Raw genomic sequence first — 27448 nt, 5'->3', positions numbered from 1 at the left:
GTCCACATGCACTAGTTCTTCGGCTGGTTTGATCATTGATAGTTATGTTGATGGCGCGTATCCTCAATTCTAATGACAATGAGTTTGTTCCAGTGGCTTACTTTATTTACTGCTCACTTTGGTTCCCTGCAAAAACAGCAGCAGGACCTTATGCAACAAAGCAACAGCAGAGCTGGCATGACATTTCATTTCATTGATCTCAACCCATTAGTACATATCCACAGAATATCAATTAATGGTGTGCACATCATAAAGATTAGAAAAAATGCTAATGGGTTGGCAAGCTGAGACTTAGCAAACAAAACTGTATTCTCATCATCATTAAATTCCTGACATGTACCCTCAAGAGGTGTACAAGATATGATAGTACTATATGAAAAAGCTTAAATCACTACTAACTTCCTATCTACAATTTTCCTCCAAATCAATCTCTCACCAGTCAAGACTCCAACATTATCAGATTTTATATTTCTATCTTCTAAGGCACATTTTATTGTATCAATCCACCTATATCTTGGTACTGTTCTGGATCTTTTTCCTGCCAACCTGGCAGATAATGCTTGTTTTGCTAATCTTTCCTCTCCCATTCTCTTTAAGTGACCATACCACCCTGAGATTAGTTCTACTAACACATTCCTGGATGCTAACAAAATCAAGTTCTTTCCTAATATCCTCGTTTTTAATATGATACTGCTATTGATGTATCTGTTCATGCCCCTAATCTTTCTCAGGACTCTCATATATGTGGTCTCTAGTCTTTGGTCAAGTGTTTTATTTCTAACTTGGTGCTCAGAATCAAAAATTAAAATTGGCTTAAACACTGTCTTGTATACAGCTAATTTAGTGTTTTGACTAATTTCTCTCTTATTCCATATAAATTTATTCAGTTGACTTTCTCTATTGATTCTGCTGTCAATTTCCATATTTAATTTACCATCTTCACTAAAAATCATGCCTAAGTAGCTGAAATGTTTTACTTTGTTAAATTGTAATTTCTATTGTTAAATAGTCAGTTTAATCTTATCATACATAAATTTACTGTTTCTTGAATCTATCCTTTTGCTTACTTAAAACCTTATACAATCAAAATCCTACCGGCTACTCTATTGTTATGTCGCTGTTTTCTCTATATTATATCTTGTTCTACTTCTATAATAACTCTCCTTCTATATTATATCTTGTTCTACCTCTATAATAACTCTCCTTCTATCTACTGCCGTGCCCTTAAGATATTAATTCAGATCTATCTCCTCTTCGGATATTGGCAAAATTTATATTTTGCTGCGCCAGCCAATATCCTATAACAGAAGAGACTTGTTCAGGGAAATATTTCTAAATTCTAAAGGGATACACACAGTTATTTTATCGCATGCTAGCGCTGTGCAGATTCAGTTAGCAGTCGTAGACCGAATCTCACTTAAGCAATTATATCTAAATTCCTTCCCGCCAAAAAGGTTCTATTTCATAAGTGGTGGTTTGAATTCGTAATCAGGCATAAACTCAGGTATAAGGTACAAAACACGTTTATTGGAAAAACATAAAACATTCACAGCTATGTAAGTTAAAATACTCAATGGATCAAAATTCACTCTAAGTTAAGGGTTATATTAAATCACAATGAATCAGAGCAAGTTAAATTCTTCAGTTATGAAAGGATAAGATTAGGTTTAAGCATAATACTACTACTATATAATTCCTTTCACAAGTTATTCACAGAATATGCAGTGAACACTTTCATCAATACTCTAGCAATAATTATCTTAATTCTAAATTTCATTTAAGCAAGTCTAGCCATTCACAAATTACTGCCTATTAACAACTCTTCTTTGTTCCACAAGGGCTTAATTAATTCAGTCAAATACTCACTAAAAGTTCTCTACTAGTGTCCTTTATTACAATACACACAAATTTCTTGTTCTTCTAAACGAATCTTAACATAGAACAAAAACTTTTACATTACCGGATCTTTTCAGATTTCATGCCGCCATCTCATGTAGGTCTGGATTACCTTACTGCATATTCTTCGGCCGTCTTTGCGCCTAGCGATGTACTACGCTTTTTCTTCTAATCGTTTCCAACTGTTGCATGCTGTCTTCCGCTCCGCAGGAAACTTTCTCCAATGGGACATTCTGCTAAGGCTCAATTCCACATAGGCCGTCATATCGCGATCAGCTCTGCTTGAAAATCTTCAAGCATTCTCAAGAAAAGAACCTGCCGTCCATCATTACCGTAGTCGACCCACCACTCTCTCTCTCACGAATCCGACAAACTCCCCCTAAAACTCGAATCTGGCACCCGAAGATCAAAAGGTCAAAATGCCCCCTAAAACGGCGTGCTTCGTCTTTTATTCGCCCTATTCGGGCACCCTCTATTCGATGTGGGTTTCACCTACGAACCACATTGTTCATGCCCCTTGGGTGATCCTACACTCTCCCTAACCTGTCAGGTTACATTATTCTAGGTAGCCGCTCTGACGTCATTTTTCCGCGTAGGTATAGCCTCCATTGCTACACTCAACTCATACAGATTATATGCGATTATTCCGGATTACTACTTAGAATTTCTCTCAGAATTTCGCAATGTACTAGACAGCTTACTTGGGAATTACAAATAACTTAACAATTCCCTTACACAATTGTTACTATTTTGACACAAAATTCTCTGCTTCTCATTTCAGTTATGCAGGAATAACTCTCACTACATGGCACACATGGACTACACATTATCACAAAACATAATTCTTCATAATTATTAGCTGATGTGCAGATATCTCCTTAATTAGTAGTAGTTATCATGTTAAATCCTGAATAAAGAATTTACTTGTAAAGCTCTCCATTCAGGATCTAACAACTTGTTCTCTATACATTCTCCATTCACAATGCAGTTGATACTTGCAATGCTTCTGCCTATTTTCATTGTCTTTGCCTTGTTATTGCTGACCTTCATACCATATATATTAAAACCATTATTCAATTTAATCAGGAAACTTTGCAAACTTGTACTGGATTTATTTAGAAGTATAACATCATCTGCATAACGTAAAGAACTGAGATTACCACCTCCATTTTGATATCAGGTATAATATCACTTTCCTTCATAATGTGATCCATATAGATAATGAATAACATAGGGGATAACACACATCCTTGTCTGATACCAGATTTAGTATTAAACTATCTTCTTGTACTTCCTTCAATTCTAACTACTGACTTACAACTCAAATAAAGACTAACTAAATAAATTACCAGGAACATGCAATAGGGAAATAGCTCTGTAATTCTCACATTCAGTTTTATTTCCCTTTTTTATATATGGGTACTGTGAGATTTCTACTCCAATCATCTGGAATTCGTCCCTCTCTCCAGGCCTTCTGAACCATGCAGAGCAGCCACTGTCAGTCTTTTTTTTTTTATATACCTCCATACTTGAGCATTTCTGGTTGAATATCTACTCCAGCTGCCTTTACACATTTCAAGCTTTTGATGGCTTTTCTACTTCATCTATGGATATGTATTCCTGATTGCATGCCTGCTGAGTGTTTTTTTACCACTGTGCTGTCATCACCATTTGTTTGCTTACATGTTCGTATTTCATCTAGCAATTTTTAAAAGTAATTACTCCATACATCAAGGATATCTTTTTCACCAGTTTTCATGTCACCTTTTTCATCTCTAATTCCTTTTAGAGCATCTTTCCTACATTTCTGAGCATTTTCAACAGCCTCCATAATATTTTGCCATCTTCTTGATATTTATTTTATATGTTCTTATCAAAGTCTTCTCATGACTTTTGTTTAGTTAGTTTTACACAGTGTTTAGCTTTCTTACATTTGTCTTTGTATTCTCTAAGAGCACAAGCTGACGTATTTGCCAGGAACATTTGATATGCTTTCTTCTTTTTCCTTCACTGCCTCTTTAACTTCCTGTATCCACCATTGAGTTCTGATTTTTCTATCCTTGCAGACAATCTCCCCACATGCCACTCTGGCTGAATCAAATAGAGTTTTCTTCAAGGCTTGCCACTGAATCTCCAAGGTTTGGTTCCTGTTCTCAAACTCTTTCATTTTTTCTTCAATCATGTTTGTGTATTTTAGTCTACAGTTCACATCTGAGAGCTGCCCAACTTTTATCACTTTAAAACTTTCTTACATGTTCTTATTTTCAATATGAAATTCAATTTTATTCTGCTCAACACTAAATGGTGATCACTTCCAATTTCAAATCTTCTGTATACTCTAGTGCCTGCACCAATGAAAAAACATCACTATCAACAATAACATAGTCAATAAGACTTTTCTTATTCCTTGTCTCTTCTGTTCATATAAATTTATGCACATTTTTATGTTGAAACATTGTGTGAGTAATGACCAGTCCATGTCCTGAGCAGAAATCCAACATGTATTTTCCTGTTGGATTTCTGCTCTGTATTCTCTATTGGATTAAACTGGAAACAAATGATATTATATTCTGGCAATACCGATCAAGAAAGGAAATGTGATAGTATTCAATATTTAGATTATGTGGGCAAATTTCAAAATGGGTACTCAGACAATGAGTTATTTGTGCCCTCATCCAACAGAAGGTTATAATAGGAAAGAAGTTTTTTCAAGTCATCAGGAAGTGCAGCTTATAAATATACAAAAAAAGGAAAAGTTGGTTCTTGTTAAGGATTCAAACATAAGAGAAGGAAATGTTACCATGATGTTAGAACTGATTGCAGAAATTCTGGAGAAAAGAGCAGCAAAGCTAATAATAATGGTAAAGATCTACTGGAATTTCTGTTCAAGATTTGGAAGATTCTTTACTAACACTATGAGTTATAGATGAAGCCCTTTGGTCAGAAAGACCTGGGTTCGATTCTTGTTCATGACTTGATGAACCTTTATCTGGTATCTTTTGAGTAAAGGTGAGTTAGCTGGTCTAATACAGAGATAGTTTTTTTTTTTTTTTTTCACCCAGAAACTTGAGTCTTTCATCACTCAGAACAAGCAAACTGGCCCTGTGAACACACATGGACCTACAGTCATGAATACTTACCTTTAAAAAATGCAGTAGAAGAGTGATGAGCCAGCTGCATTAATTCGTCGTAAATCCCTTATTAGGGAACTCACGAATGAGAAAGGAAACACCACTTTCCAATATAAAGATGTTTCAATTCACATGGGGAGAGCACATGCAAGAAATAAAAAAAGCCTCATTGATTGTATTACTGCTGATAGCAATATATTGAGATTGAATCAAGACACAGACAATGAATTGGTAGGTGATTAACAACATACAGCCCTTTTCTGTCAATTTAGTGGTGTGGACCATTTCTATTAAAGGGGACTCTGCCATACCGACTGAGCATTCCTGCTACGAAAGGATGCCTTCCTAGTTGCAGGAAATGCCAATTTAGTCCCTTAGTTGGTGGATGGCCTTCATGGTCCAGCGAAACACAAACACTCAACTTATTGAAGGCTTTAAGAGCAGGGATTCCAATTTCTGCCACTTCCATTTCTCTATACAGTGAGTGATACCCAACACCTGAATGCCAAACATGCTTAGAGACCTAACATCTCCATATTTCAAGGGCACAAAGTAACAACAGTTGTGTTGCTGGCTGCTAAGTAGTAGACAGATCTAATCTTGTCAGGAGGCTTCATGGTCAGATAGTGCAAAATCCTGTTGCTTCGTAATTCCTAGAGGGGAGAGTCTGAGTAGTAGGTGGGAAGCACTGTTTAGGACACAGTATGGCAAGGAGACTAGTCATTCTCTGTAAGGGTGTCAAATCCAAGACTCTATCGAGTCTATCTGCTCTCACTGCATGTCCCTACTCTATTCTTTCATCAAATATGCAATCAATAACAAAACATACAACTTATAATTATGATATCACTCCAATTAAAATTAATCTCCTTTAAAACCAATTTCAACAAAAGAGATAAATCAAATAAAATATACAAAACAAGCTCAAATCCCAATGGCTGTGTGTGTTGGGGAAATCTCTTTCATGTCCATTTCAATGGCATAAATGCCATTGAAATGCAGATCTATGGCATAAATGCCAACATAAATGATATATATCATCACTTACAGGCATCCAGACCTAATCTCTTCCTCTTAACAGAAAGCCAAATTGCTGCTGCATCATCCACAGTCTGACTTCTCTTTCCAAATATTATACATTGCATGCACACACACACACACACATTTACATATTACATTTTTACACATTGCATCCCGCCCCCCCCCCCAGCTCATCTTTCTGCAATCCAGCTATCCAAATAATGAAGTCACCTTTCTAGGTAACCTCAATGCATGCAATTCCAACCAGCTTCCTTTTTGCAACACTAACCAATCATCAAGCTAGATGAGATGGAGGATTTAGTATATAAAATGACCTAATGCAACTCATACATCTACCAACTCAAATTCCCAATAACCCTCTCCACTCTCCCAATACCCAGGATCATCCTTCTCGAACTAGTTCTAAATCCAAATATAATGTAAAAGTTCCCTCCGGTCTTGGTAACTCAGATCACAATCTTGTACAAGTTTCCTCTCTCATAAAACTCACTCCATTCATCCACTTCTAAATTTGTGACCTTTGGCACTATAAAGGTGACAAAGTAGAATGACCTCTGGAACTTCTCTTCCTTTCACTTTGACCAAGTCACAAAAATTATCCTGACCAGCATGAAGGCCTTCATTCCACAGAAAATTCACATCCACTTTCTAAGCCTAGGTTCAACAAATGTGTACCAAAGCAGTTGAGGGGGGGGGGGGGGCTTACAATAGGTGGCTTGAACCAAGAACACAAGCTAATACTCAACTTATACTGAGTGCACAATAAATGCGAAACAACCTCAACAAATCCAAATCTCTGTAAAGACCACAGAAGAAGAAACTCCACTACCTCCTGTCCAAATGGGAGCCATGCCTTCTGGTTCTTTGAAAATGCCACTGAATACAACTTCTTCTCACAGGTGCTTTCATTTGCCCCCCCCCCCCCCCCCTCTAATCCAGATGGCAACACTGTTACAGCACTTAAAGCTGACCTCCTACACTGCTCTTATTTTCTAACTTCTGCACAGATGACCAAGGCAAGGCTAGTGATGCCTTCTACTATTATCAGAAACTGAGCACTATATGCCTCCTGTGGTTTTTTATCAAAAAGACATCAGAAGAATACTAAACAACTTAGACACCAAAAAGCCTTTTGGCCTAATGGAATCTCTCTCTCTCTAGTTGTACTCAACCACTGTACTCCAGAGCTAAACACCAATCCTACATTATCTCTACAATGCTTTATACTCAGCTGGCACTTATTCCTATACATGGAAGCAACCCACATCCAATATATTTCAAAAAAGGGAGATAAAAATCTGCTGTCAAATTACTGTCTTACTGCCATCAGCACAATCGTGTTCAAGATAACACGTGCTGTTGCCCTTGACATTTCCAAAACATCTCATTGTATCTAGCATCAAGTCTGCTCAGTAAACTGCCATCCTTCAATCTATATTTACTACTCTCTGCAACTTGCTAGTGAGCTTTCTCTCTTTCTCTCATGTTGTTCACTTTGTTCCACAGTGGATGACACAAAGTGAACAACAAATGAGCTTCACCGCCAATGTAGGAATGCCTCGGGGCTCTATTCTATCACATACTCTTTCTCCTATACATAAATAACCTTCTCTTAATCACTACTAATCCTCTCCATAGCTTTGATGACAACAGCACACTCCATTCATTCCTGCTCATTTGGCAAACCATGGAGTGTTGAGACATCCCAAGATCATATGAAACCAGTCTTAAACATCAATCTCCATAGAATCCTTCAATGGGATTAGAGGTCACTTTCAATGCCACCAAAATGCAGTCTTGCTTTTTGTCTCAAAAAAGATATCTTAGCTCACCTACCTCTTTCCTCAATAATACACCAACAGGATGAAATTGCTCTTCTTGGACTGAAATTATGTCTCTCAGTACAAACATCACATTATAACAATAGGTACCACAGCTTTTAAAAAAAATAGTCAAATCTTTTCCTCTCTAGATGTCTTTTTCATGCATTCAACTAATAATTCTATTCAAATCAACACATCCTTTAAATATTTCATATGTCTGTGTGGTGCACCTAAACTCACTCTAAAATCTCTTGATGTTTGGAATACAGGGATTTGGCTCACAGATGATCTTTCCCTCACTAACTCTCTTCATTTCTATCTCACAGACACTTCTATGGACACCATGCCACTACACTAGCAACCATTATTCATCCACTCTCGACTGGCCTTGTTAAAACAAGAGCACCAACATCCCTTTTTCCTTACAATTCCTTGCAAATACACTAAACCTGCTTCTGCTCTTCCTCTTTTATTCATGTACTTCTGTCCTTTGAACCTTTTTTTGCAAAATATTCTCCAAAAATTACAACCTCCAACTCTTCAAAAAAGAGTCAACAGATTTCTTTTTTTCTCAATCCACATGTACACCCCATAGCACTGATGTACTATAGATTATTTTGCCACTCGGGTATGAGATCAATATAAAAATCTACAAAAACATGAAACATGGAGTGATCACTTTCCATTCTAATTTTGAGCAAGATAAAAAAGAGTGGCGCAGACTAAAAAAAGATGCAATGTGTACAGAAAACTGGAAAATAATAAGTTGAACTTTCGCATGTGAACTACAGGCTCATATAATAAATTTAGTTTAATCCTTTATCCAAGTGTAAGCAAACAATGTTTGCGCTTGAAGTATCTTCAGGACTGAGGCAACTCGTGATAAAGGTGGACCAAACTCTCATTACTACTTGTCTTAGTATCTGCCATAATGCAAAGTACATCTCCTTGTGGATATGTATAATGCTATGCATTAAGGAAAGGGTCACTACCCAGACCAGTTTCGACCTTTATTGAGGTCTCATCAGTGAGAACCACACCCAGAGGTGGAGATACTAAGGTGGAAGCAATGGAGAAGTCATATTTACCTATAAGAGTTGCCAAAAGGTGTCTCACCTTATTAATAAATTACTCTAGAATTAGTATCATTATGGGAGATACTAAGACAAGTAGTAATGAGAGCTTGGTCCACCTTTACCACGAGTTGCCTCAGTCCCGAAAATACTTCAGGCACAAACTTTGTTTGCTTACACTTGGATAAAGGATTAAACTAAATTTATTATAGTCTAACCAAGTGGGGGAAAAAAACTTCTAACATCTTTCTCTAAATCCAGAATAATTTATTAATAAGGTAAGACACCTTTTGGCAACTCGCATAGGTAAATATGACTTCTCCATTGCTTCCACCTTAGTATCACAACCTCTGGGTCTGGCTCCCACTAACAAGACCTCAATAAAGGTCGAAACAGGTCTGGGTAGCGAACCTTCCCTTAATGCATAGCATTATACATATCCACAAGGAGACGTGCTTTGCATTATGGGAAATACCAAGACAAGTAGTAATGAGAACTTGGTCCACCTTTACCACAAGTTACCTCAGTCCTGAAGATACGTCAGGCGCAAACACTTGGATAAAGGATTAAACTAAATTTATTATAGTCTAACCAAGTGTGTGTGGGGGGGGGGGGGGGGGGCTTTCCACAGACTCATATATAGAAATAATGTAATAATTATTCATAAAGTGAAAATATGTGGTTTCATTTTATTATTAGATATAATAACAAAGTCACTGATGAATGGAATTTTTTTTCCCCTCCCCAAGCTTTATTTTCTTTTGTCCATGAATAACTTGTCCTCAATGGGTTCAGCAATAGAACACTACATCAGATTCTATATATAAAGTAAAACCAACAAATGCAGATATAGCTAAAAATACAAGAACAGTTGCATCATCATTGTTGTAAACATCTGCACACAAACTGCAGCTACTCACAAATATTGTAAGATAAAAACACTTGACAAATAGCAATTAAAAACTTCTCACTACACTCAACACTCACTTAAAAAAATAGGTAGTGCTATAACAAACTACTTCTAGTTTGTTACAGTACTACATACAGTCTACCCGCGCTTCCCAAACTGTGGGCCACGGCCCCCTTGGGAGCCATAGGTTTTGTTGAGGGGGCCGTGAAAGAATGAAAACAAATTTAAAATGTTTTAAGACCAAGTTGATTTTTTTTTTATTTTAAAAGAAATGTATTTAACTTTTATTATTTCTTTTTTGCTATTTTTTATATTTTAATGGAAAAATTCACACATTGGTGTTGATTCACAAACTTTGCTTCCTGCGTATTTTGGCACGTAATGAATATTAGTAAATATTGCTTATTCATATGTTTCATTTCAAAGCAGTGGTTAATTGTATTTACTTCGAATGCTCTCCAGGGAAGCTCCAAATCTTCCTGTCCCTTTCATCACGCGTTCGTAATCAGGGACTGTTGATATTGACTTTATATACATATCAAAACTCGTTTTATATTATCACTGTCATCCGAGCTAGTTTTCTGTTACCAATAAAAGTTTCGCATATACTTCACACAAAAAAAAAGCTTAAACAAGTTCATGTGGGGAGATAGTAACTCGCTTGCAGTGCTAAACAACACGCCCTCCCTAAAGTCACTATACTGCAGAGGCAATAAAAACAAGTACTTTTATTATGTCAGTGAATAAGGTATGAGGAGTCTGTGTAATATATTTCTCAACAAATAGTTAAATTAGAGACAACTGTGATAAAAACACACTAATTAATGAATCGCATGTCCCCTCATACAGAAACTATGCTGTATAGACTGAAACAAAACCATATGTTGCATGTGTAAACACAGCATCTAACTAAAAACCATTGTTATTAATTAGATGTGTGTGAGTTCGAGTTCCCAAGCAGCAATAAAATTCAACCGAACATTTTAAAATTCTAAAAGTGTTAAAACTAAGTAATATATATATATAATGAATGTTATGGCAGTTTCACATATGGAATTCGGTTGAAGTGAGTTAGCATTTCAACTCAATTGTCAGCTATGCTTTTATCTTTCGGTTGTGCGATTTTTGTTAATACCGCACCAATCATGTGCGCGTTTTAATAACCTGCCTTTGCTATCTGTTTTGCGTTAGGCTTGATTACCGTAAAGGGAGAAAAGTCACAAAAAAGAAAAATATTCCTGGTCCGGGGATTCCCTTATTCAGGTAATATTCACCAATTTCATGTTATCAGTCTGTGGTGTGCCAGTATCTGTAAGTGGTGCTATTATTTGATCTATTCTACGTTAAAAATTTAACCCTGAGATGGATAAGTGGCTGATAAAAAATAAAAATAAATCCTGCGAACAATCAGAAGCAGAAACAAACTCAAAAAAAAAAAAAAAAAAAAAAAAAAAACTGGACAGTATTTCGTATTTTACACAACATCCCGCATCGTCTTCAGAACCAAACAGTAAGAGGCAAAAAATGTAATATATGCATTTGATTTTTTGCAATATTAGATGTGTATGTTTTGTATTGAATATAAATACAATAAATATAATAATAATATATCTCTCTATTACGATTTTTTTTCGGGGGGGGGGGGGGGGGGCATGAAATATTTTAATTTTTGCAAAGGGGACCCTGACATCCAGAAGTTTGGGAAGCACTGGTCTACCCCACTACAGTGAAGACAGACTACATAGTTGGGCAGTATAGGTAAACTATGGAAGGTCAAAAGTATAGGTAGATTTTACTTTTTAAATAATGAATTCAAATGAATATCACATGTTCTGAATTAAATACACCTTTAATTCAGAACATGTGATAATCATGTAGGAAGCCATATCCCAAACAAGGAGAATCTTTTAAGATAGGAAAAGCAGAAAACAAAATTAATGTAGAGCCTGTTCATCAAAGGAAGAAAGAAAGGTATAAGAAAATATAGGGACAAATTAGGTAATACTTTGAAGTAGCAAACATTACCATAATATATTTTAAATAAACAAATGCTATGAGAGAGAGATCATCTCTGAAAGATCAATGTATGTTTATCAGGTCATGCATTAGATTAAACAAAGAACCAAAGACTAAAATTTCATGACAAAAGCGTAGTACTACAGAAATATAACAACATATCTGAATGGCATTAAACATACAACAGACTTATATTTAATGCCATTCAGCAAACATTACCTGTTGACATGGATACATGGGCCACAACAGATTATCATATTTTTAATAGAAATGTGCTCATAAAATCAATTATTACATTAGAATCTCAGATTACATCAATACAGTTATTCAAGTTATTCCTGAAGCACAGCCTAGATGGGAAGAAGAGGGAATTACTCACCTGAGCGTCCTCGACTGCTAGAACGGCTGCGCAAGCTTGAATATCCAAACATGTCTTCTGAAAACATGGCATCTGCATCAATTATGACACTAGGATGATCACTGTGGATTCCAGCATCCAAAAGAGAGATTAAGTCATCTAAACAGAGAATAATTATATTGCAATGTGGCGAGTTATGAATAATTAATTTCATATCATACTGTTAGCATTTTTAAACTAATGCAGAACTCATATCGTAATAAACCAAATATGTCCTAAAAATATTACAGGATTGTTTAAGTTGTTTCTTAATAAAATACGTTACAAGACAGCAAACAAGGATGACATGAAGCTGATATGGATAAAAGGGTGGCTATTAGACAGCCATCAGAGAATAGCATATGGCTCAAAGAGAAGGCAGTTGACTGAGGGTGTGTGCCACAGGACTGTGTACTTGTCTGCTAATGTTCAATTTATTAATAATACTGGGAATAATCTTTAGGGAATATCCAATTTTGCTGATAGCGACAAAGCAGGAAGTGCAGTAATTAATAAAGGTGATAGAGAGATCCTGCATACCTGAATAGACTTGTAATTTGCTCAAAGAATAATGGCTACTAGTTTAACCTCTCTACTAAATCGATGAAATACAGAAACGGACTTAGGAATCTTCAAGAATCAAAACATGAAAAGTTTTTTGGTTTTTATCATATAATTACTCTACTCTACCATTAATTCCTTATCAGCAATTATATAGAGCCATTAACAAATTAAATGTAATGAAGCGACCATTGAGTCCACTTGAACCTAGAGGACAGGCTCTTCTTCTGTTACAATGCTACTGGAACTGAATTATAAAGAAGTACTCTTTTTTTAGTTTTCTAGTGTTTTGAAAGTGTTTACAAGAAGTACTGAACAAGGAGTATTTAAAATCTATTAGATCATTTTACTGTTCCAAGAAAGGAAATAAAATAATACTATGGTGTCTGCTGAAGAAGATGCTTTTAACACCAGGCTGTTTCTGTGCAATCTGTGTTTGATTATTCCAACCAATACCTTCTTGTTTTCTGAAATTATTCTAAGTTAACAAGTTTACGAATATATTTCATGTTATATTTTTATATAAAAATCAATGACACTTATGTCATTAAAAAACTGTGTAAAAGATTTGGACTGCTGCTATTTTTGCAATATGCTACGCCTTAAATACTAGCTGTTAATCCTCTCTGCCAGCCTGCAAGCAGAAATCACTCACCTCTGCTGTGAAAGAAAGAAACAGATGTCACACTAAAGATCCACAAACAGTAGCACAGTATACATCAGCAATTTCTTTTTTTTATTTTCATCTGTTTAACTGATTAGCAGACAAACAGAGAAACTGGTATTTCATTTTTAGGGTGATACAATATTTCTCAAAATTCTGCACAGTCTACCCTAAGATCACATACTTTCTTAATTTATTTTAATATTTATAATAATAAATATTTACACAAGCGGGAATAACGCGTAGTGAAAAAATAATAAATATTTACACAGCTTCAATTTTATTATCGAAAAATTATAAAATAATTTATGTAATTATGTTGGAAAGAAAGAAAAGAACAAAAACTATGAATATCATCAGCAATTTTCTGATATGTACCCCAAAGGGGTGTTTACAGTTTACTATGAATAAGTTTACATGATTATTAATCTCCTATCAACAATTTTCCTCCAAATCAATCTATCTATTACTTGTACTAATCTAATACTGCCATAACTAACATTTCATGCATCTAAGGCACTTCTGACCAAATCAATTGACCTAGACCTTGGTCTACCTCTGGGTCTCTTTCCTGCCATCAAACACGTGTTTTGCTAATCTTTCTTCACCCATTCTATTTAAGTGGCCATTCTATTTGATCAGCTTTGCTGACTTGAATGCTAATAATGTCAAGTTCCTTTCTAATAATTTCATTTTTAATATGATTCTACCATTGATGCCATCAGTTCACTCCTCTAATTTTTCTCAGAAATCTCATAACTGTGGTCTCTAATCTTTGATCAAGCAGTTTATTTCTAATGCAACTCTCAGATATATAACATAAAACTGGTTTACCCACTGTCTTGTATACTGCTAGTTTGTTGTTTTTGGTTAATTTCTCTTTTATTCCATATAAATTTATTCAGCTAGCTACCCACCATACCAGCTTTGCTTATTCTGTATAATATAAGTCCTTTTAAAATTTTCATATATATTTTTCTTTTCAACATGATATTTATTTTATCCTGTTCAAAACAAAATGGTAACTGCTTCCTTTCTCTCTATGCATGTTTTCTTGATTTAAATTTATGGACATCTTGTTATTAGTTTTGTTCTTTTCTCTATATTTTCTCCAACTGTGGGATTCATTTCCTACTTGCCTGTTTAGATCTACAACTAAAACTAGCTTTTCCTTTATAGCTATCATCTCAAATGACTCAAAAAATTACTATTCTTCTTTCGTACTAGAGCTTTGTGGGACCATATGCATAATAAGTCTCACTGCCCTATTTTCACATCAACCATTTGATTTGAAACTGCATACCATTCAAGAAACTTAACTTCTTATTCATTGTTGAATAACTATAGCTACTTTCCTTTCTCTAATCACTACTCCAAACATGACATTTTATTGTTATTATTCAGTATTAGTAACATCAAATATGTCAACATGGCATTTCTCCAATTTTTTTTCTAATTCCATTTTCTTTTTCATCGATACTTGCTATACCAGAGTTAGTCAATCATAGTTTTGTAAAGGTTTTACTTTCAGGATCAGAAAAGATTTTATCACACATATCCCAAGACACTGCTTTCCATTTTGACTAACCTTTTCAATACCACCACTACATCTTTGTACAATTATTCCAAAGTATTTCTTAGTATTAAGGGATGCTTAAGGATCAAAGCTGTATTGCCAAGAGGAAACTCCACATAGCCTTTAAAGGAATGCAGAGAACCGAGCAGGGCTTCTGACATAATGTCATGTTTGGAGAACAATAAAATGTCACATTTGGAGAAGTGATTAGGGAAAGGAAGGAGTAGCTATAGTTATTCAACGATGCATAAGAAGTTGGTTTGGTTGGTTGGTTTATAGTTTATTTGTCACAAAAACTACAAAGGTCATATTGTGCCATACTAAAGGTTACAAACATTAGCATTTACGGAAAATTGTTCACAATATGTCTGTACAAGAATCTAGTTTCATAAAGCAGCATCTCTAGGTAAACAGAACTGTTGCAGAGGGCACAGCAACACAAAAGGTCAGAGGTTATTACAGTAGTTCCAAAAATAGTTAACAATATAAGTTAATGCATAATATATGAAATGCATAATATACTAAGCCAAGGAATGCTGTATCTACATAAATGTAAAATTATAACAGATGCCTTTACAGCAGCACAAAAATAGGCAAAAAGGAATTATTATACAATATGCATGGATGAAAATTAAATTTAGCAATAAATTAAAAACAGAATTTAGGATACATATAAACAGAATTACTAGAAAGTACACAAATAGGTAAGTTGTCCTACAGCACTACATGATTCTTCAAAAAATAAAGTAGTAAATAAGATGCATGCACAAAATGTATGTTAACTGATGCAGTATCTACATATAAACAAAATTACTGCAGAGGTTTCATCAGTATATAAATAGATAACTATAGGTTAACATATGCATATACAAAACAAGTCAAGGAAAGCAGTGTCTACATCTAGTAAGATTACAACAAACATTATTATACTAATACTTAAAGAGTCAGAAAGGAATTATTATATAGCATTGATGCATAAAATTTAAGTTTAGCATTATGGTATTTACATATTAACAAAATTACAGCAGGGTGATACAAATATACAAGATCAATCAAGGCCCATGGTAATACATAATTGGTCAGATTTAACCTAATAAATAATACATAGGTATAAAAGTTAAGTTAACACGTTCGCTGCCACGCTACTTTGGCATGGTCTCTTCCCCTACGCCGAGCAGTTTTACTTCTTCAAGGTTAGTACGATAATCTCGTTACCGGAGGTAAACGTCCTACGAGTATACTCGTAGTTGGCTTGTACAGAGCATATACGGTCTATGAGAATACACAGTTTTGATGCTAGCCCCACAAGCCAAGCATTTTCACTTCTTCAAGGTCACTACAATAATCTCGTTCCCGGCGGTAAGCGTCATACGAGTATACTCGTAGCTGGCTTGTGAAGCAGGTTTACACACTACGAGTATACTCGTAGTTGGCAGCGAACGTGTTAAGCAAAAAAAAAAAAAAAAAGTATTTACATATAAACAAATTTATGGTCAAATGTGTTTGTACAAATTAATTCTTTCTAAAAAATTAAAAACATCATGCAATTTGCCTGAGTCTGCTAGCATTTCCCTGAGTGTATATGGCTTGGTTAGATAGGTGAAAATTTCATTCCTCTCTCTCGTGTAAATTTTTGACAATCTACCAGAATATGATGAACAGTGAGATGTGTGTTGCATTTTTCACATATGGGAGGATCATCAGCTCTCAGTAAATGAGAATACATAAGGTGACTGTGACCTATGTGGAGCCTAGCAAGGACAACCTCCTCCCTTCTCTTTGTACGTTGACTACAATGTTAGTGTTTAATTTCAGGTTTAATGTTATATAATTTGTTTGTTGATGTTTCTTGCCATATTAACTCCCACTGAGCAATTATCTTTGGTCTTATAAGTTGTCTGTAGTCTGTATATGGAACTGGCAAATAGTATGTGGAGAAGGTATGGGCTGATTTAGCAACTGCAGCCTCATTTCCTTTGATTCCAATGTGGCTGGGAATCCAGCAGAACTGAACATCGAAATTAAGGATTTTCATTTTGTGAAGCAAGTGTAGCACTTCATAAAGTACTGGATGAGGATTATACATAGGAGAGGAGATAGCCTGTAAACAGCTCAATGAGCTGTATAAATTATACACTTTTGGTAGCAGTTTTCTTTTATATGCACAAGTGCAAGCTGAATGGCATGTAACTCTGCTGTATAATTACTGCAGTCTGGTGGGATCTGATTTGAGATAATAATGTCAGGAAACACAGCAGCACAGCCAACAGAGGTGTTAGTTCTTGAACCATCAGTATAGAAGGGTAAGAAATCAGCATATGCTGCTTTGTGTGCATCAAACAATTGCAGGTAAATGGATGATGGGGTATAAGATTTCTGTAGCTGACAAAGTGAGAGGTTGCAGGATGGTGTGCAAACCTGCCATGGAGGAATGCCGTTTTCTTTAGTGTAGCTAATGTTGTCAACATTTACTAACAGCTTGCACAGTTTCTTTAATACGCATACCAAAAGGATGTATAGCAGTTTGATGTGTGTGATATTGAGCTTCCCAATGCAGAGAGAAGATACTATTCCATGTAGGGTGATCTGGGAGAGATTTTATTTTTAGGGCATAATTAAGAGACATCTGTTTCCAAAGAAGTGATAGAGCCGGTTCATTTGCTTTTACATAGAAACTTGGAGTGGGTGAGGTGCGAAAGGTACCAGTAGCTATCCGTATACCCTGATGATGGATGGAATCCAACCATTGTAGGTTACTCTGTCTTGCCGAACCATAGACGTGGGACCCATAATCCAGCTTTGAACATATAAGTGCACGATAAAGATCATGCACTTATCTCTATCTTCTACTGGGTGGGGTGCTGATCGAGCAATGAAGCTCGATCAGCACCCCACCCAGTAGAAGATAGAGTGCGAGGGAGGTTCAAGGTTCTTTTGCACTTTTCTTAGTTGACGAATGTGTGCTAGAAATGCGAGTTTTCTGTAAAAATGAGTCCCAAGAACTTGGTTTCTGTAGTTACTGGAATAACAGTAGGTCCCATTCTTAGTTCAGGATCTGGGTGATAAGTGCATTTTCTACAGAAGTGTACACAGACACTTTTTTTTCTGTTGAAAACTTAAACCCATTATTAAGAGCTCACACAGAGAGACATGATCAATTGCTTGCTCAAGTTGTCTTTCAATTACCCTCATGTTATGTGAGTGACAGTAGATTCATCAACTGTCAGTTGATGAAAGAGTGAGTCATCAACATATAGAGCATTGTCTACAGTGGGAGGAAGCTGTTCAATGATTGAATTGATTTTAATAGCAAAAAGGGTTACACTTAAGACAGAGCCTTGGGGGAACACCTTGTTCTTGAAGATATGGTCGAGATAGCATACTTCCCACTCTGACTTGGAAAGTTCGCCTGGACAGAAAGTTTTTAATAAATATAGGAAGGTGTCCTTTGAGACCTAGGTTATAGAGGTCTTTTAATATGACATATCTCCAGGTTGTGTGATAAGCTTTTTCCATGTCAAAAAAAAAACAACAGAGACATGATGTTCTCGCTTCAGAAATGCATCTCTTATACAAGTTTCTAACCGAACTAAATGGTCTAAAGTTGATCGATGTCTACGGAAACCACATTGTGTATTGGAAAGAAGACTGTTGCTTTCTAAATACCACAGAAGTCTGGCATTAATCAATTTCTCTAGTATCTTACAAAGACAGCTGGTTGGATCTTTTCCTGGTTTTGGGATAGCAATGACAATTGACTTATGCCAAGAATTTGGAAACTCTTCCTCTGCACGTATTCTACTGTATAATAAGAGAAGAAGATCCATAGAAAATGATGGTAGATGTTTTATCATTTCATAATGGATGTCATCAGGTCCTACTGCACTAGGGTGAGATTGTAGGAGAGCTCTTTTTAGTTCCTCCTTGACAAAGGCTGAAGAATGTTGGTAGAAAAAAAAAAACTTTGTTTCTCTCGCTGCTCTTTCAGTATTAAAAATTCCGGAGAATATGAAGCTGTTGCTGAGATTTTAGCAAAAGTTTCTCCCAAAGTATCTGCAATAGCTTTGGGATCAGCAAGAACACTTCCATTATAGCCTAAGATGGACACACTGGTAATCTGATTAATTGATGTAGTAAATTGGATCCATGATTGTTTTTGACTCTGACATCTTACAAAACGTGCTTTGGCTTGAGCACGCTTGAAAGTTATTAAATTTGATGTGGTGGGGTATCTACGAAATATGCTCCATGCTCTGTGTTGATCTTTTTTGGCTGCCTGACATTCTGGGTTCCGCCAAGGCTTTGGATAGACTGGAAATCGAGATGATGTTTTTGGGATTGAGGTTGTTGCTGCCTTCATAATGCATTCTGTTATATATTTTACAGCTTCATTGATAGGTGTTTGACTGATGGCATCAGCATTAAATTTTGCAAGATGAGAGAAAGTGTTCCAGTCAGCCTGGTCCATTTTCTGCATAGGTATCCGTGTGGGTGAACATGGTTCCTGTGAAGACATTGTACAAAGAACAGGAAAGTGATCACTTCCATATATGTTCTCTTCAACGCCCCACATGAGCAGTGGAAGAATGGAAGGGGAACAGATTGTAAGATCAATTGTGGAATATGAGCGGGTAGGCATATGAAAGAAAGTATTGAGTTTATTATTATCAAGAATTTTTTCAATTATTTCAACCTCGTCTATTAGTGTTGGCACTACCCCATGGAGTATTGTGACCGTTAAAGTCATCCATCAAAAGTATGGGTTCAGGCATTTGCGAGATAAGGTTATCAAGATCAATTTCATTTAACTCAGCATTTGGTGGTAAATAAATTGAACATACTGTAATAAGGAATCCCACAGAGAAGCGAATCGCTACCGCTTCCAGAGAAGTATTAAGTTGGACCTGATGGAACGGAGTATGACTGCCCACTAGGATAGCTACTCCTCCATGAGCAGGGCCATCTCCAGTTCTATCCTTACGTACAACAGTGAAATTCCTAAAGGTATGGTCCTCATTGGGTCTTAAGTAAGTTTCCTGTAGACAGAAACAGAAAGGTTTAGGTTTCTGCAACAACAACATTTTTATATTGTCAATATTCTGGCGCATCCCACGAAAGTTCCATTGTAAAAATTTTGCTATTGTTTTGATTTTATTCACTTGTCTGGTTTTCCAGAGGTTGAGGGCTTACCTTTGTCAGATTCATATATATCCACTGTTTTAGGGAAGTATGGACTGCCAGTGTCCATCTCATCCTCTGGTAGATTATTCAAAACATCAAATGTGTTAGGGTCAGTTGGTATGCTTTTAGTGGGTATGGAGGTATCCATTTTTTCTGTGCGAGTGTCTGGTGGTTAATCTTTGAGTGAAGTCTCCACCATAATTTTTTTGGCAGATGAGTTTTCATTAAATGGGACCATTTTTGAAGTTGTCTCTGGAGTAAGGCCATAGGTCTTGTGATTAATGTGCTCAACAGAGAAGCACTTGCGATCGTAAAGTTCAGATATGGTGACATTATCAAATGGTGGAATTGACATACATGTTTGAATTGCTGTTGACCCTTTTTTAATTGTTACTTTTTTAGTAAGAGGATCGTAAAACAGGTGTAATCGTGGCTAGCTTTCTTTTTGCATCCTGATATGATCTCTTTTTCATCTTTCCATTTCTGACATGCACAAGAGTATGCTGGATGATCTCCCTGACAGTTGACACATTTAGTTTTTTTTTTCACAGCAATATTTATTTTCATGTTCTTTACTACCACATCGAGCACAGGTAGTAGAACCACGACAGGCAGTTTGGTCATGTCCATATCTTTGACATTTAAAGCATCTCGGTGGGTTAGGGATGCACATTCCTAACCATACCCTATTTTTACAGATGTCGGAGGCCTAGATGTATCAAAAGTAAGGATGATGTTCTTGGTTGAGACCAGGCGACAATCCCTGCGTATCAGGATGTGCCTCACACCCGTCACTCCTTGATCTTTAAGCTCTGAACATATCTCCTCACAGGAACCTCAAGGAGATCCCATTCTGATATCACTCCTCTACTGGAATTGAGTGTGAGGTGTTACTGCAATTTGTATTCCACCCGTTGTCGTTGCTCTCAGTAGTTTCTCAGAATGTTGTTTGCACATTATTTCCACGAGAATATCACCAGAACGCAATTCCTTGACAGTTTTGGGAGGTTCTGCCAGTCCTTCTAAACCTTTTTGGATAAAGAAGATTTTCCCAATTGGTTTTTCACATGTTGCATGAATGATTAAAAAGGCTGGTACATTTTTGTTAGTATCTGATATCTTTTGTTTCTTACTTCTGTTTCCATATGCTGTGTCTATATTATCAGTACTTGGTTGGGACTTTGTTAAGGTCCCTGAAACATTTGAGAATGAAGAATTCATATTTAAGGAATTTTTAATACGGCACCAGAGCTCCCCACTCACCACGGAGCCACACATGGATGCACACTACTCGGCAGGCAAAGACTGTGCTCAGGAGTGGAACGCAAGGTCTACCCTGGACGCTATACCGGCACTGCAGCAGGTCTAGGATCCCGACCGTGGACCATGGGGTAAGAGACTTACTGCAACACAATTGACCCTTGCAGGCAAGCCCACTAGCCGATTGATCCTGGCTGGGCCATCCAGGACTACCCATCTTGCCGAAACAGTGGAACACAAGGTCTACCCTGGAAGCTATACCGGCACTGCAGCAGGTCTAGGATCCGGACCAAGGACCATGGGGTAAGAGACTTACTGCAACACAATTGACCCTTGCAGGCAAGCCCACTAGTCGATTGATCCTGGCTGGGCCATCCAGAACCACCTGTCTTGCCGAAGCAGTGGCAAAAGTAGTGCAAGACTACCAGGATCCCCCTTCCGGATGTCGACGGGTCGCACCACACGGGAAACACAGAGACAGGGCGTTGGATCCCAGTGATGGTGGTCTGAAAAAGGATAGTGAAAAAGACTCAGGAGAAGTAGAGCAAAGAATACAGGAAGAAAAGCAAAGAAAAAGAGGAAGAATGAAAAGGGCCAGTACTATCACTGGGAGGTCCCCCACCACCACCACGAACAGATGACCCCATGGAGCAGGATTAAATAAGAAGTTAAGTTTCTTGAATGGTATGCAGTTCCAATTGACATAATAGGGGTGAATGAAACAAAAAAAGACAAAATTTGGTGAGGTTTTCTGAGCAATGAATACAAAATGTTATATTCAGGCAATGACAATCAGGGAAAAGAAGTTGTAACTATAGTATTCATCATAAATATCAGGCTAATCTTCTTGAATGGCAAGCAATATCAAGTAGAGTGATGTGGGCAAATAACAGCATGGAGAACTGGACAATGATACTTATTTGTGCCTGTAGTCCCACAGAAGGTTCTACTACGGTAGAAATGGAGGAATTTTTTGAGGCTTAAGAGAAAACAACTGACTCAATGAAAAAGGAAAAGTTGGTCATTGTTGGGATCTAAATAGCAGAGTAGGAAATGATTGTCAGACATACAAAAACATTTTGGGAAAATCTGAGGAAAAGAGCAAAGCTAATAATTATGGCAAATTATTAGCTTTGCTAATAATTTACAGGAAGTTAAAGAGACAGCGAAAAATAAAGAAGAAAGCATATCAAAAGTTCCTGGCCAATAAGTCAGCTTGTGTTCTTAGAGAATACAGAGACAAATGTAAGAAAGCTAAACACTGTGTAAAACTGGCTAAACAAAAGTCATGTGAAGACTTTGATAAAAACATAGAAAATAAATATCAAGAAGGTGGCAACATATTCTGGAAGATGTTGAAAAAGCTCAGAAATGAAGTGCTATAAAAGGAATGAGAGATGATAAAGGTGACATGAAAACTAGTGAAAAAGATATCCTTGAAGTATGGAATAATTACTTCGAAAAATTGCTTAACGAAACAATCAGTGACAGTACAGTGGTAAAAAACACTGACCAGGCATGCAGTCAGGAATACATATACATACTTGAAGTAGAAAAAGCCATCAAAGGCTTGAAATGTGGAAATGCAGCTGGAGTAGATGATATTCGACCAGAAATGCTGAAATATGGTGGTATAAGAGTCTTACAGTGGCTGCACTGCATAGTTCAGAAAGCCTGGACAGAGGGACGAATTCCCCATGATTGGAGTAGAGCTCTCATAGTACCCATATATAAAAAGGGAAATAAAACTGAACGTGAGAATTACAGAGGTATTTCCCTACTGAGTGTTCCTGGCAAGATCTATGCAAGTATACTTGAGAAACAGCTGAGAAGAATTGTGGAAGAAAAGCTTGGCAAAGAACAAGCGGGATTCAGGCCAAACAGAGGCTGTCAGGATCAGATCTTCACTTTACGACAAATAACAGAGAAAGCATGGGAATATAACAAAGATATGTATTTAAGTTTTGTCGATTTGGAAAAGGCATATGATAAGGTGCCAAGAGAGAAGCTATTCAATACGCTGCAGTTATATGGTGTCAGTGGGGCATTATATCAAGCAATACTTAGTCTTTATTGAGTTGTAAGTCAGCAGTTAGAATTGAAGGAAGTACAGGAAGATGGTTTAATGTTAAATCTGGTGTGAGACAAGGATGTACATTATCCCCTCTGTTATTCATTATCTATATGGATCACATTATGAAGGAGTGGTATTAAACATGATATCAAAATTGGAGATGTTAATGTCAGCTCTTTGCTTTATGCAGATGATGTTATACTTCTAAATAAATCCGCTACAAGTCTGCAAGATTCTCTGACTAAATTGAATAACTGTTGTAATAGATATGGTATGAAGGTCAGCAATAAAAAGACAAAGACAATGAAAATAGGTAGAATCATTGAAAATGTGAACTGTGTTGTGAATGGAGAACCTGTGGAACAAGTAAACATTTCAGCTACTTAGGCACGATTTTTAGTGAAGATGGTAAATTAAATATAGAAAGAGACAACAGAATCATCAAAGCTGGTATGGGGGAAGTCAATTATATAAATTCTTATGGAATAAGAGAGAAATTAGTCGGAACACTAAATTAGCTGTATACAAGACAGTGTTCAAACCAGTTTTAACTTATGGATCTGAGAGCTGGGTCAGAAGTAAAACACTTGACCAAAGACTAGAGACCGCAGATATGAGAGTCCTGAGAAAGATTATAGGCGTGAACAGATGGCATCAATGGCAATATCATATTAAAAACGAGGATATTAAGAAAGAACTTGACATTGCCTGCATCCAGGAATGCGTTAGCAGAGCTAATCTCAGGTGGTATGGTCACCTAAACAGAATGGGCGAAGAAAGATTAGCAAAACAAGTGTTCTCTGCCAGGTTGACAAGAAAACGACCCAGAGGAAGACCAAGATATAGGTGGATTGACACGGTACAAAGTGCCTTAGACAATAGAAATATAAGATCTGATAATGTTGGAGTCTTGACAAGTAACAGACCGATTTGGAGGAAAATTGTAGATAGGAAGTTAGTAATGATATAATTTTTTCACGTTGTACTATCATATCCTGTACACCCCTTGTGGGTACATGGCAGGAATTTGATGATGATGATGATGATAGAGGCTTGTCAGGATCAATTTTCACTTTATGACAAATAGTTGAGCAATCATTCGAATATAACAAAGATCTGTATTTAAGTTTTGTAGAAAAGAGAAAAGCTATTCATAAAGCTACAGTTGTATGTGAATGGAACATTCTATCAAGCAATACTTAGTCTTTATTTGAATTGTAAGTCAGTGGTTAAAATTGAAGGAAGTACAGGAAGATGGTTTTATGTTAAATCTGGTGTCAGACAAGGATGTACATTATACCCTCTGTTATTTATTATCTATATGAATTGCATTATGAAGGAAAGTGCTATTAAACCTGATATCAAAATTGGTGATGTTAATCTCAGCTATTTACTTGATGCAGATGATGCTATACTTTTAAATAAAATCCATTACAAGTCTGCAAGATTCCCTGAATAAATTGAATAACTGTTATAATAGATTTGGTATGAAGGTCAGAATAAGAAGACAAAGACAATGAAAATAGGCAGAAGCATTAGAAATATCAACTGCATTGTGAATGGAGAACGTATATAACAAGTAAAACATTTCAGCTACTTAAGCGCGATTTTTAGTGAAAATGGTAAATTAAATATGGAAATAGACAACAGAATCAATAAAGCTGGTATGGTGTGAAGGAAGTCAGCTGAATAAATTTATATGGAATAAGAGAGAAATTAGTCAAAACACTAAATTAGTTGCATACAAGACAGTATTCAAACCAATTTTAGCTTATGGATTTAAGAGTTCGGTCAGAAGTAAAATACTTCACTAAAGACTAGAGACCACAGATATGAGTCCTGAGAAAGATTAGATGCATGAACTGCCACTGATGCCACGCATCAGTGGCAGTATCATGTTAAAAACGAGGATATTAGGAAAGGACTTGATTTTGTTAGCATCCAGGAATGTGTTAGTAGACCTAATCTCAGGTGGTATGGTCACTTAAACAGAATGGAAGAGGAAAGATTAGCAAAACAAGCATTATCTGCCAGGTTGGCAGGAAAAAAGATCCAGAGCAATACCAAGATATAGATGGATTGATACAGTAAAAAGTGCCTTAGAAGATAGAAATATAAGATCTGATAATATTGTAGTCTTGACAGGCAATAGATTGATTTGGAGGAAAATTGTAGATAGGAAGTTAGTAATGATGTAAATTTTTCATGTAGTACTATCATATCCTGTACTCCTCTTGATGGTACATATCAGGAATTTGATGATGAGTAGTTTAATTCCAAATGTTAACTAACTGCTTTTCCTTTACCAATACTCATACATACAATCATACACTCTTCAGCAATGTCAAAACAAAGTAATACAATGTCAAAATACGCTACTTTGGATGATAATTTCTCATGTGAATAATGGTGCATCAATAATAAATGTATTTTAATGAGCTTAATAGTTATGACCTCCTTTCTGCAAAATCAATTAACTTTACAGTCTGAAAATGTTACTAGTTACCCTCGCCCCTCCCAACTATTCACATCCTTGACTAAAAATGCTAACATTCACATTATATTTCAAAAGAATATTTTTGCTGAACATTACAGTCTCCTTTATCCATAGCTACTCCAAACTATATTGATGCCACCCCTTTAATTCTACATTACTTTCAACTTGCATGAAATTTAGCAGAAGTGAGTCGTTGTGAAACATGTGGTGCATTGTAATTGTCTGATACAATAAGATTCTTCTTTATTGTAAAAACACAGATAAAATTTTACTTAAAATAAAATTTTTAAGTAACTAAAAGAGCACATACTAATATCATATATGAATAGTAATAATAATTACACACACTCAGACTGCTTCGAAAGAAGTCAATGGACATCCCATGGGCTGCATTGTGCCATTTAACGAGCCATGTTTGTCACCAGTATAAATTGGAGGAATAAGTTGCATTGACTTGGGAGCATCAACATCCTCAAGAAATGGCTGCAAAAAAAGGAACTGACGGAGTTTGAAAGAGACAATGATAGGATGACATGTTGCAGGTTTATCTGTTTCGCAAACTGTTGACAAATTCAGCCATCCGAGGTCAACAATCTGTGATACTGTACTGAGATAGAAGTGCAGGAAGTCAATTGCAAGTGCTACCTTAAGTGGATAACTCGCTACACTCACCGAACTTGACTGTAGGGTGCTACGAAGGATAATATGTAAAAACTGCCATTCGCTGGCCAACACACCGAATGTGGAGTTCCATGCATCGGCTGGAACAAATCTCTACAAAAACATTCAGAACCGAGGCTAACAACATGGATTTTCATGGTTGGACAATGCAAGCCCTATATTGTCCAAACCAACATGCAGCATCCTCTTCAGTGGTGCAAAGAGCATGTACAATGGGACATGAAAGTTTGGAAAGTTGTCTTATGAAGCAACAAATCACGCTACACTGTCTACCAATTAGATGGACGGGTGTGGGTGTGGCAGATGCCCAGCGAATGTCTCTTAGCAGAGTGCATAACTCCAACTACCAAATTTGGAGGTGGTGGTGGTGATGGTATGGTCCTGTTTTGGTCTCAGACCTCCGTTTGTGATTCCACGAACACTGAATTCAAAAAAGGTGGCTGAACATTCTGGATGATGAAATGCTCCGTAGGAAATTACTTTATGTAATTTCCTACAGAACTGACCACTGTCTCTTTCAGCAACATAATGCACCATCATAAGGCTGCTGTTGTAACTGTGTGGTGTGTGAACATGAATGTCACAATGCTTTCCCTCTACCAAGCCCTGATCTCAACCGTACTGAGCATCTGTGGAATGAACTAGAGTGTCAGGTGACATTAAGGGA

General features: G+C 36.5%; 1 protein-coding gene across 5 annotated transcripts in view; it reads right to left on the bottom strand.

Annotated features, from left to right (window-relative positions):
- The window catches only part of hyd (E3 ubiquitin-protein ligase hyd), a 680323-nt gene that overhangs the window by 572271 nt on the left and 80604 nt on the right, over positions 1-27448 (bottom strand). For all 5 annotated transcript variants that reach the window (XM_090411567.1, XM_090411569.1, XM_090411568.1 and 2 more), the window contains one exon: positions 12270-12407. In XM_090411567.1, the coding sequence (XP_090267693.1) occupies positions 12270-12407 (138 nt within the window). The remainder of the gene's footprint in view (positions 1-12269; positions 12408-27448) is intronic.

Source organism: Typopeltis vanoorti, chromosome 21, assembly GCF_054136105.1.
Source record: "Typopeltis vanoorti isolate ZY-2024b chromosome 21, IOZ_Tvanoo_1.0, whole genome shotgun sequence".
In the NCBI taxonomy this organism is placed as follows: domain Eukaryota; kingdom Metazoa; phylum Arthropoda; class Arachnida; order Uropygi; family Thelyphonidae; genus Typopeltis; species Typopeltis vanoorti.
The sequence above is the reverse complement of the archived record's forward strand: the minus strand, read 5'-3'. Positions and strand labels throughout refer to the sequence as shown.